The 13,190-nt window shown below is 43.9% G+C and overlaps 1 protein-coding gene across 1 annotated transcript; it reads right to left on the bottom strand.

Annotated features, from left to right (window-relative positions):
* Nucleotides 1–7,099: 7,099 nt before the first annotated feature.
* Nucleotides 7,100–10,848, bottom strand: LOC124139359. Its single transcript, XM_046506362.2, has 6 exons — nucleotides 10,763–10,848; nucleotides 10,408–10,477; nucleotides 8,997–9,121; nucleotides 8,302–8,466; nucleotides 7,847–7,893; nucleotides 7,100–7,253 (listed from the first exon to the last, which is right to left on the bottom strand). Exons 2-6 carry the CDS (start codon nucleotides 10,461–10,463, stop codon nucleotides 7,185–7,187), a joined length of 462 nt encoding a protein of 153 aa, XP_046362318.2. The 5' UTR covers nucleotides 10,464–10,477; nucleotides 10,763–10,848; the 3' UTR covers nucleotides 7,100–7,184.
* Between the last annotated feature and the right edge of the window lie 2,342 nt (nucleotides 10,849–13,190).

Raw genomic sequence — 13,190 nt, 5'->3', positions numbered from 1 at the left:
TTGACATCATGAGCATCGATCCTCGCAATGTGGGGTCGACGACATGCATCAACCAAGTCAGCGAGCCTGACCACCCAATCCCGTTAGTCGCTTTTTTACGACAAGTATAGTCACCTTTTACGGAAAGCATGGGTTGCTGAAGATCTATTCTACTCCGGACCTTCACGGGTCCTACAGAATGTTCATTGATTTGAACTATACTTTTAACAAATTCATACAATTCCGAATTAACTATTTTCTTCACACATATCATGGTAAACTCGCTGGTAATTTTCCCTTTTTAAGTGTTGACGTACAACAGTTTTAAATTGAAAGTAAACTGAGAGTGGCATTTATCTTGGACCAAACTACGTAAAAATCTACCTAGTCTTTATTATGTACATACGTAATTGAGTGAATGAGTGTATCGAACCCGGCCCTTCGCTAACGAGCGAACGCTACCCCACCGCCAACTTGGGAGGATAACCGAGAGTTTCCTTGCTAAGCTAAGCAGCCAATGTGACCACTGGGTGTTCATTCGGCCAACGTTATCACCGAATGTATGATCTTTGTTTAAGGCCGATTTGAAAACATTTCATTTATATTACGGGGCGCTTGACTAAATATACTCATTCAATATACTCACTCACTCACTCACTCACTCACTCACTCACTCACTCACTCACTCGTGAAGATCAGGAAAAAGAAAAGATCTTCAGCAACCCATGCTTGCTGTAAAAGGTGACTAATGGGATCGGGTGGTCGACTCGCGGACCAAATTTCGTGGATCGATGCTCATGATATTAATCACTTGATTGTCTGGTCCAGACTCGATTTGTTTACAGACCGCCGTCATATAGCTGGAATATTGCTGAGTGCGGCGTTGAAAATTTGAGAGTTAGCTATTCGACGAAGTAGACACAATTTATGGATAATAACTACTTTAATTACTGTAAAGGCGACGTTTTGGTATAGATCCTTATACCGTTGTCAAGCAAGTCTTGACAACGGTATAAGGATCTATACCGAAACGTCGAGGAGGTAAAGAAATAGATTTGAATCGTTTCATAAAGCTGACATTTGATATTTGACGTTGACATCGCGTATTGGCTCAAATTTCGTCTGTGTTCATTGCACTTATATAGCGATGTACGTGCGTGCGTGCGTGCGTGCGTGCGTGCGTGCGTGCGTGCGTGCGTGCGTGTGGCTGCTTGTACTAGTCCGGACTGAGGCCGATTTATAGTGCTAGCCCACTGAGATACCATGTTGTAGTTTAACATGAATACCCTACTCAGACCAATATGTATGACTCCAAGCCGACCAGACCTTGCTTTAGCCCCTTAATGCCGAGCGCCAGACAGGGTAACAACAAGTATAATCTTTTAACGTCTGTTCATATGACGCGACCGGGGATAGAACCCCGACCCTTCCGCTCTCCGGGTGGACGCTTTCCCATTAGACCATAGAATCGTATAAGGATAAAAGAATTCTTTTCTTTCGCGGTTAAACGGAGAAATATTACAAAACTTAGAATTGGAATCGTATGCCTGAAATGAGAGATGGATTTCTGCCCAGGAGATCACTGGCATCGAATAGAAGTTTTGGTGCGTTGTTATATGATCTGAGGTCAATCCAATAAGAGTTTGTATTTTAACTTTATCATTTATTGTTTCGTCATATTTCCAACACATGCCATTGATGTTTCTATATGGAACTTTTTTTAATAACAACGTTCACATGACAGATGTGACTTTCGTTGGAGAAGGTATTTGTCATTGAATTACAGACTATTTCATTCAGTGAAACGACATTAAGGCGAGAGTCTATCCTCAAAGGTCTGAGCCCAGTCTTTGTCTACACTTTGTAAACTGCCGGGCACATAATACACATAATAATTGGGATTTGACCACAACATACAAACGTTATCCAAACGTTACTAGGTCGCAGATACAGTGTAAGGTCCAAAACTTTGAAATGGGTACCAAAAACATCACCATCAAATAACTTTCTTGTTTGTTTATCTGTAGTTACAATGAAACATGGGTGTATACTTTCTTTTGCGTGACAGTGCATTACGTGCAATGTGTGTGACATTGTCTTTTGGTCTTGACTTTGTATTACGTGCATTTCTGGTGTCCCCCGCCGTGATATTGCTGGAATATTGCTAAAAGCGGCGTAAAACCTCACTCACTCACTTGTATTACGTGCAATGTGTGAGACATTGTTTCTTGTTCTTGACAGTGCATTACGTGCAATGTGTGAGACATTGTCTCTTGGTCTTGACTTTGTATTACGGGCAATGTGTGAGACGCTGTGTGAGACATTGTCTCTTGGTCTTGACAGTGCATAACGTGCAATGTGTAAAATGTTGTGTGAGACATTGTCTCTTGGTCTTGACTTTGTATTACGGGCAATGTGTGAGACGTTGTTTCTTGGTCTTGACTTTGTATTACGTGCAATGTGTGAGACATTGTCTCTTGGTCTTGACTTTGTATTACGTGCAATGTGTGAGACGTTGTTTCTTGGTCTTGACTTTGTATTACGTGCAATGTGTGAGACATTGTCTCTTGGTCTTGACTTTGTATTACGTGCAATGTGTGAGACATTGTCTCTTGGTCTTGACTTTGTATTACGTGCAATGTGTGAGACATTGTCTCTTGGTCTTGACTTTGTATTACGTGCAATGTGTATGACATTGTCTCTTGGTCTTGACTTTGTATTACGTGCAATGCGTGAGACATTGTTTCTCGGTCTTGACTTTGTATTCCGTGCAATGCGTGAGACATTTTCTCTTGGTTGTGTGGGCAATAGTTAATAACTGTCTGTTATTGCGGACTGAACCGTCCCATTCCCAGCCTAGTCCTCAGTAATTGTAGACTGAACCGTCCCATTCCCAGCCCAGTCCTCGGTGACTATGGACTGAACCGTCCCATTCCCTGGCTAGTTCTTCGTTATTGTGGACTGAACCGTTCCATTCCTAGCCTAGTCCCCTTGTTATTGCGGACTGAACCGTACCACACCAAGCCTGGGCCTCAGTTATTGTGGACTGAACCGTCCCATTTCCAGCCTAGTCCCATCGTTATTGTGGACTGAACCGCCCCATTTCTAGCCTGGTCCCCTTGTTATTGCGGACTGCACCGTCCCATACCAAGCCTAGTCCTCAGTGATTGCGCACTGAACCGTCCCATTCCCGGCCTAGTCCTCAGTTATTGTGGACTGAACCGTCCCATTTCCAGCCTAGTCCCATTGTTATTGTGGACTGGACCGTCCCACACCAAGCCTAGTCCTCAGTGATTGCGGATATAACCGTCCCATTCCCAGCCTAGTCTTTAGTGATTGTGGACTGATTCATCCCACGCCAAGCCTAGTTCCTCGTTATTTGTTGCTAGTCCCATTGTTATTGTGGACTGAACCGTCCCACACCAAGCCTAGTCCTCAGTGATTGTGGACTGATTCATCCCACGCCAAGCCTAGTCCTCAGTGATTGTGGATTGAACCGTCCCACACCAAGCCTAGTCATTAGTGATTGCGGACTGAACCGTCCCATTCCCAGCCTATTCCCCTGGATATTGTTGACTGAATCGTCCCACACCAAGTCCAGTCCTCGGTGATTCTGGATTGAACCGTCCCATTCCCAACCTAGTCCCCTTGTTTTTGTGAACTGAACCGTCCCATTCCCTGCCTAGTCCCCCATTATTGCGGACTGAACCATCCCGTCCCATTTCCAGCCTATTCCCCTGGATATTGTTGACTGAACTGTCCCACACCAAGTCCAGTCCTCAGTGATTTTAGATTGAACCGTCCCATTCCCAGCCTTGTCCACTTGTTATTGTTGACTGAACCATCCCAATCCCAGCCTAGTCCTCTTGTTATTGTTGACTGCACCGTCCCAATCCCAGCCTAGTCCCCCGGTATTACCGACTGAACTGTCCCATTCCCAGCTTAGTCCCCCATTATTGCGGACTGAACCATCCCGTCCCATTCCCAGACTATTCTCCTGGATATTGTTGACTGAACCGTCCCACACCAAGTCCAGTCCTCAGTGATTCTAGATTGAACCATCCCATTCCCAGCCTAGTCCCCTTGTTTTTGTTAACTGAACAGTCCCATTCTTAGCCTAGTCCTCTTGTTATTGTTGACTGAACCGTCCCAATCCCAGCCTAGTCCCCCGGTATTACCGACTGAACCGTCCCATTCCCATCCTAGTCCCCCATTATTGTGGACTGAACCATCCCCTTCCCAGCCTAGTCCCCCGGTATTATGGACTGAATCGTCCCATTCCAAGCCTAGTCAACCATTATTGCGGACTGAACCGTCCCCTTCCCAGCCTAGTTCTTCGTTATTGTGGACTGGACCGTCCCATTCCCAGCCTAGTCCCCAATTATTATGGACTGAACTGTCCCATTCCCAGCCTAGTTCTTCGTTATTGTGGACTGAACCATCCCATTCCCAGTCCCCCATTATTGTGGACTGAACCATCCCATTCCCATCCTACATGTAGTTCCCCATTATTGCGGACTGAGCCGTCCCATTCCCAGCCTAGTTCCTCGTTATTTGTTGCTAGTCCCATTGTTATTGTTGACTAAACCGTCCCATTCCAAACCTAGTTCTCCTTTAATGCGGACTGAACCGTCCCATTCCCAGCCTTGTTCTTCGATATTGTGGACTGAACCGTCCCATTCCCAGCCTAGTCCCATTGTTATTGTTGACTGAACCGTCCCATTCCCAGCCTAGTTCTTCGTTATTGTGGACTGAACCGTCCCATTCCCAGCCTAGTCCCATTGTTATTGTTGACTGAACCGTCCCATTCCCAGCCTAGTTCTTCGTTATTGTGGACTGAACTATCTCATTCCAAACCTAGTCCCATTGTTACCGTTGACTGAACCATCCCATTCCAAGCCTAGTGGGGCGGTCGGGTAGCCTAGTGGTTAAAGCGTTCGCTCGTAACGCCGAAGACCCGGGTTCGAACCCCGACATGGGTACAATGTGTGAAGCCCGTGTCGCCGTGATATTGCTGGAATATTGTTAAAAGCGGCGTAAAACCAAACTCACTCACTCACTCACTCACTTCAAGTCTGGTTCTTCGTTATTGTGGACTGAACTGTCCCATTCCCAGCCTTGTCCTCCGTTAATGCGGACTGAACCGTCCCATTCCCAGCCTAGTCCTCCGTTAATACAGACTGAACTGTGCCATTACCAGCCCATCATACGTTAATCTGAACTATTCCAAATAATCATCCCGGGTTAGGCAATTTCCAGAATTATTTAATAGTGTCCCTTTGTAGTAATGTCCGGAATGCGAGGTGTCAGGGATACAGGGGTTTCGCTGTAATTGTATTTTACGTTCTGGGTAAAACATCGAGAAGAACCAAGTAGCACACAAGCGACCGTGAGCCAGATCATTATGACGCTGAATTTAAGCTTATTAACATTGAAATATTAATGAAACTTAAAGAATTGTATGTGTATGAGTGAACAATGAAATTGAGTTAAAATTTTGTAATAATGTCATCATTGCAATGGGTCATTACAATGGGCGACGCTATCTATCCTATTTGATAGGGCGCTCCTTATGTGTGTAATCACACAGATGTTAAACTAACTTTAAAAAAAAAATGCTTTCACGACATGATAAGAAACTCATCAGTAACTGGCTGTGAGTGCCATCGTACCCCAAATGCGTGGGAATATCAATCCTGTCTTTGTCTAGTCCAGAATCGATTTACGGGCCGCCATCATATTGCTGTAAAATTGCTGAGTGCGGTGGTAAACAACAAGCAAACAAACAAGATACTAAACAACACGTACCACAGGCCTTATAGCATTCGCCTTAATTACTGTGTGAATGTCGTGACAAACCTATCACTTTCCAAACTTACCCAGCTGGCTGCACAAGGTCACATGCTTTAAAAAGTCAAGCATTATCATTAGAAGGTTATATTCTGACATTATTTGATAACATCGTCATTGCGTTGTATAATGAAATGTGAGTCAAGTTTCAAATGTGTGTTAAGGCGTGTGCAGCGAAGTGATTACAATGTCGAGTTGTGTGCTGTCAGAGTCCCGTCAATGTCCTGTTGTCTCCGTTAATGTGCTGTCAGAGTCCCGTCAATGTCCTGTTGTCTCAGTTAGTGTGCTGCCAGAGTCCCGTCAATGTCCTATTGTCTCCGTTAGTGTGCTGTCAGAGTCCCGTCAATGTCCTATTGTCTCCGTTAATGTGTTGTCAGAGTCCCGTCAATGTCCTGTTGTCCCCGTTAATGTGCTGTCAGAGTCCCGTCAATGTCCTGTTGTCTCCGTTAATGTGCTTTCAGAGTCCCATCAATGTACTGTTGTCTCCGTTAATGTGCTGTCAAAGTCCCGTCAATGTCCTATTGTCTCCGTTAGTGTGCTGTCAGAGTCCCGTCAATATCCTGTTGCCAATGCGCTGTCAATGCCACGTTGGTACCCCGTCATGCCCTGTCAATGACCCGTCTTTGTCCATTTAATCTACTGTCGGTGTCTTGCTTGTATCCCGCCAATGCCCCTTTAGTGCTCCTCCAGTCTCCCCTGTGTAGCTGAGCTGTGTCAGCGTCCCGGTATAGTCTAGTTAGTGCCCCAGTCTTTGTCCCGTCGGTGGCCAGTTGTGTCTAAGCTGTGTCTCGTCAGTGTCCGTCAATGTTCCGTCAGTGTCCGGTCAGTGTCTCGTCTATGTCCCGTCAATGTGCCGTCAGTGTGCGGTCAGTGTCACCTCTGTGTCCCGTCAATGTTCCGTCAGTGTTCCGTCAGTGTCCGATCAGTGTCCCGTCAGTGTCTTGTCCGTGGTCAGTCAGTGTCCAGTTGTGTCTAAGCTGTTTCTCGTCAGTGTCCGTTAATGTCAAGCGGTTTCGTCAGTTTCTCATCAGTGTCCAGCTGTTTTGTCAGTGTCCCGTCAATGTGCTCTTAGTTTCACGTCAGTGTCCCGTCAGTGTTGCTTCAGTGTCCGGTCAGTGTCTCCTCTGTGTCCCGTTCAGTCAACATTCGGTTTCTTCCGGGATAAAACTATCACGCATGTAAATGCTTGCAACGGATAGGACACAAGAACGACGAATAATGCAGTATGACGCCAGGATATTGCTCATGGATGTCTCAAAGAGTAAACTTCTTTTTTATGTGTTTAATTGTTTTTATTGCAACGATTGTCCTTCCATCACGACAGCGCTGCGTGCTGCCAGCTCTGGTCACGTGACCTACTTGGTGGCCGGGGATGGAGCGAAAGTGGCGTCAGGGTGATGAAGGTGATCAAGTGACGTCAGTGTCTGCTCGGACATACAAAACATAATGGATTACATACAAAAACAGGTAATATAAAAACGAGTTAAAGACATGTGATACTGAGTTTTCAGAAACAAAGTCGTCCATGGCGCCGCAATTCGCCGTGCAGAGTTGCGTCCCTTTGATACGCCAGAAACATATGATGGTGGGTTCGAAATCCATTTCCTCCCGATCTTGGTTCTAGGTTTGTCAGCACCATACCAGTGCTCGTGGGTTTCACCAAAATGGTAAACGTCTAAGACCTGCATCACGTCGGGCTTTCCTCTCACATTAAGCTGACACACCGTGAAATAACTGGAATAAGGTTCAAAGCGGCGGAAACCCTAACTCACTCAGAATCAAAATTGTACAAAATTTATCACTAAAGCTAATGCTAAAAATATCTCTTGGTCGCCTACCTTGAAGCCACATTAACTCTAAAATATTGTTTATGATGTAATTTTATGGCCTTGACACCGCAATCGGAGTTATTATTTTCCCCCGTTTAACTAATTTAAAAGATAACTATATTTTCGAGTGTTCACGGTGTTTGGTTTTATCCACTGAAAATGTTCCAATAGAACGAATCACTACTTACAACTGTCCACCAGTGAACAAACTCCAACTCGCTCACAATTCCATTTTCTGAAACAATAGAACACCAGTGAGGTGATTGGGGTCTAAAGGTTGCGTTACAGATCATATAGCGACGTGAATACCCCACACAGACACAGTATACTGACTCCAGTGCGACCTGTCCTTGTTTTAGCCCCTTAATGACGAGCCCTATGCAGGGAAACAACAAGTGCCGTCTTCTTCACGTCGTTTGGTATGACATGGCCGGGGATCGAACCACCGACCTTCCGCTGTAGAGGTAGACGCTCGACGTCATCATTCAATCAGTTGATGTTACTTCTATAATTTGACAGGAGGGCCCGCTGGACCTAGCAAGGGGCATTATACCGTGGATCATAGCCTTTAACGGTATCAGAATCCCATTATTCAAATCCAAAGATTATAGTTAAATACGATAAAGGAATAAGTTTAACCCACCGTTTGCATCCCACAACTTGAACAGCTGCTCGTAATCATACTCTGTCAGAACTCCGTTCTTGTCACTGTCGTAGATGTCGTACAGCGCATGCGTGAGAACAAACATGGCGGGTAACTGGTGAGTGGTATACGTAGTATATTCCTCACGCGATACTACACCGTCGACTGTAAGTATATAATGGTAAGTTTAGAGACGAGCGAATAACAGCAACAAATGGCAAGTTTACCCTAGGAAGAGGTATTATACAAGCACCCCCTGGGGATTCCGGGTAAGGATACATAGGCCCCGAACAACTTATGCTGGTCGTAAAGGGCGACTAAATGGATCAGGTGGTCAGACGTGGTGACTGGGTTGATTGCGTGGACTGATGTGCATGATGCCAGACACTAGATTGTTAACAGAGTCCCGTCACATAGCTGGATTATTGCTGAGTGCGACAAAAAAAACACAATATTATTCAGGTATTTAGCCACACACACACACACACACACACACACACACACACACACACACACACACTCTCTCTCTCTCTCTCTCTCTCTCTCTCTCACACACACACACACACACACACACACACACACACACCTTGAATTTGTCAATTCTATAAAATAAGGAAACTATCAAAGTCATCAAAACACATACACACACACACACACACACACACACACAATCACGCACACACGAGTACACGTACAGTTAGAGTCGTAGCCATTGAAGGACAGCACGAGTTCAGAATGGGACATTTCCTTGTCCTTATCAATGTCATTGGCAGTGAAGAGATTCTGGGCAGTGATGTCATAGGGCCTCAGGTCGATAGTTCTGGAAAATATTATAACAATTCCAATATGACGCAAATGTTTAGAAACTGTCATGAAAGTTATCAAATTCACATATTATGCACTCAATAAAAACACCCACCCAATAAACTCACCAATTCCTCTCACTAATCCCCTAAATTCACCCATCCCATCCACCCCCAAATAGACTCACCCACCCACCCAATAAACTCAATCAGCCTACACACTATGTCACCAAATAAACTCACCCACCCACCCAATAAACACAACCTACACACTAACTCACCTAATAAACTCACCCTCCCACCCAGTCAAGTCATCCATCCCTCTCACTCTCTCGATAAAGCTCACTAATATCAATAATTTTAGAAATGGGTTAAGGTAAGTAAACTATGTACTAAGGTAACTTCTCTGCCAATCGCAAACTGTTCCAATCTCATTAAAGTCAGATCTTAGTTCTCTCTATCGCTAAACAAATATCTGAGGACATCCAATTACGGGTCACGGCGGAACGACCTTTCATCCAACCAATCAAAGCGTCGCTTACCAGATCATGAAAGTGACAGTCGGAATGTGTTTTCAAATCATGCAACCTCGAAAACGTTAACACGGGGTATTCCGAACGACAGTTACTGTTAGGCGTTACACGGTACTTGGAAAGCACTGTCATACAATCTCAACCATATATTAGACATTCCGGAATGTTCGTTTCTTCAGCTTTCAACATTTTAATGGAGAACTGTGTCAACATATTTTTCAAGCTAAGTCTGAAATGGAAGTCGCCAGGTTGAACCGAATGTTTGTCATTTCAGTGGTCGGTCAAAGTTCGCGAAAGGTCGTTCTGACGTGACCCGTAATGATATGTCCTCAGATCGTTGTTTAGCGGCAACGAGAACTTAGATCTGATTTTAATGAGATTGGTATCTTAAAAACTTCAAAACACAACAATTATAACCAACTAATCAACATACACTGCCGAGCAAAAGAAAGTATACACACTAAAATTGCATTCAAGCAAAGCATTACAACCGTTATGAAAACATTACTAGACTTATCTGTTGTGAGAAACTCATTGCCATGGCGGGTGTAATATCGCCTATGATACCCGTATTAAATACACCACCATCGAATAAACATTTCTGTTAGTTTCAGTTTTAGCCACCATCAAACCTGGATGTATACTTTATTCTGTCCGGCACTCTTTATTTGAAAAGGATTTTCTTTTAATATTATTTTGTTCGTTCTGCCCACCTGACATTTAGGCAAAAATCATCAACCCCAAAAAGAAGGAAAAACCGTTTTACTTACTGAGCCGAAGACAAACTGGCTCCCACGAACAAACAGATAACAGTCAGACAGTTCATTGTGCAAGATCACGCTGGAAAATAAATATTATTTAAACTGAAAAATAATTGCTTGAGGTCACCTCATTACCGTTTCATTTCCTTTTCTTGGTGTTAATAAAAGTGATATGTGTGAACGATATACTTCCTCGTGACCTTTTTCTATTTTCATGTATATTTCATAATCGTTGTGTTAAACCATTTTATATTTTACAGTAAAGTTTAATTTTAATTCCGTTTTTTGGCCATACGATGTTCATTTCTTTTTATGGAATTACAATTCTAATCCAGTGAATCGCCTTTCAAAACAATGTACTCACCTTGGCCAGATGGTTTTCTGCAAGGAGTGATACTTCAGTCACGAGTATTTATATAGACATTCTCCTCGGATAGGCCGATTGATAAGAACAAAGGTCGTCAATAGGACTTATCTTAGATAAAAACCAGAGCGACAGGAACTAAACTAAAACGTCTTTGCCATTTCATTACATGTACCCATGCTCACAATTATTGTCACCTCTATTCTATGATTCATACGTGTAGGGGTGACAATATATATAAATACGAGGGCTGGTTGAAGAGTTCTAACCCTAACTGTGGAAGACCCGTACCAAGTCGATGGTTTTCATTTATTTTTCCACATAGTCCCCTTCCACGTTTACACACTTTTGCCAGCGATGCTGCAAGGCCTAGATGCCGGTCAAGAAGAAATTTTCTTCAGCCACCCTTAAAAAGTCATTCACAGCGGAAATGACGTCATCATTACTAGGAAAATGGCGACCGGCTAGTTCCTTTTTCATTTTGGGAAACAGGTGGAAGTCTGACGGGGCCAAATCGGGTGAGTAAGGGGGATGGTCAATGAGTTTGAAGCCACAATCATGGATCGCTGACATGGCAACCACCGATTTGTGAGCATTCCCCGTCGCTTAGCTTTGACAGCTTCACGCAACTGTCGCAGTAGGTCAGCATAATACATTCCATTGATAGTCTGGCCTTTTTCAAGATAGTCAATCAGCAGAATACCCTTGGAATCCCAAAAGACTGAAGCCATCACCTTTCCAGCAGAAGGAACCGACTTGGCTTTTGGGGGGGCTGGTGAATCCGGATGCTTCCATTGTTTAGACTGAATTTTGGTTTCTGGTTGAAAGTGATGAATCCAGATCTCATCCACGGTTACAAATCGGGCCAAAAATTCATCGGGATCTGCTTCAAAACGGCATAAGTTGTCACGGGACGTCAGGAATCTGACACGTTTCTGATCCGCTGTCAAGAGCTTTGGCACCCATCTTGCAGAAACTTTTGTCATTCCCAACTCGTTGGTGATAATGTGCTCAACCCTCTCATGAGAGATGCCCACAACACTGGCAATATGTCGAGTGGTTAATCGTCGATCAGCCATCACCATGTCATGCACCCGGGTAATGTTTTCCGGAATGGTTGCTGTTGAAGGCCTTCCTGGACGCGGGTCATCGTCAAGGCTCTCTCTGCCACGCTTGAATTCCGCAGCCCACTTCTTTACAGTGGAAAAGGAAGGGGTATCATCCCCTAAAGTTGAGACCATGTCAGCATGTATCTGTGTTGGAGCTAGCCCTTTCAGTTGCAGGTACTTGATGACTGCCCTATAGCCAGTTTTATAGCCATTATAGCCATCTCTTTTGATTTCAATGGGTGGGTTCACAAGATGGTCTGGTACAAAGACAATAATAACACTACAGTTGCAGTTCTTATGTCTATGATTCGTTTAATGATTGTACTTGTTGGTGGCAAAATTTGTTACAATCCGATTGAGATTGAGCCACTTAGGCTTAGAACTTTTCTGCCAGCCCTCGTACATGGGACATACATGACAATATAAAACACGGGACATACATACATACATACATACATACATACATACATACATACATACATACATACATACATACATACATACATACATACATACATACATACATACATACATACATACATACATACATTTTACGGAACGCTCCAAAATCAATGTGTGTGTGCGTGCGGGCGTGCGGGCGTGTGGGCGTGTGGGCTTGCGTGCGTACTACGAAATATAGTACATTTGTATATAAAGATTGTGCAGTGCAGAATACACGCACGCATGCACGCACGCACGCACGCACGCACATTAACTGGTAAGAGGAAATCAGGACTTTTGTGGACAAGAGGGGAGCAGTATAAATACAAAACTGCTGACATATCATTCGGAAAGCAATGTATTGCTTTTGTTTGTTTATTTGCTGTTTAACGCCGCTCTCAGCAATAATGCAGCTATATGACGGCGGTCTGTAAATAATCGAGGCTGGGCCAGACAATCCAGTGATTGACATCATGAGCATCGACCCACGTTTTGGGCATTTTCGCAATTTCAACCTATTGGTACTAGAGTAAAAAGTATAAGTGCCCGTTTATGAGAACGCGATATTCGGCCACCATCGGCAATCTTGTGTCTAAAAAATAAAACTATACGTTCACAGAGACAGTTTGACACATATAAAATATCTCGCATTGTCAAATAATTGTATATTTCGCTCAGTAGTGAGAATGCGAAACGTGATGTTTAATCTCACCTATTCGATTTCATATAAAAAATTCATTATACGTGTAGGCATGGAGAAAGATGCATTCACAGTAAAACCACCAATTTTCAAATTATCTCGCTCTCGCTTTGTCTTTTAACCAACATTCGAAATGGAATACTTCGAAGTTGTCCAGTCTATATAGGTGTCGATGTCC

Source organism: Haliotis rufescens, unplaced genomic scaffold (genome assembly GCF_023055435.1).
Source record: "Haliotis rufescens isolate VD_foot unplaced genomic scaffold, xgHalRufe1.0.p SCAF_8, whole genome shotgun sequence".
In the NCBI taxonomy this organism is placed as follows: Eukaryota; Metazoa; Mollusca; class Gastropoda; order Lepetellida; family Haliotidae; genus Haliotis; species Haliotis rufescens.
Note: the sequence above shows the minus strand (reverse complement) of the source record. Positions and strands in the feature narration are given on the sequence as shown.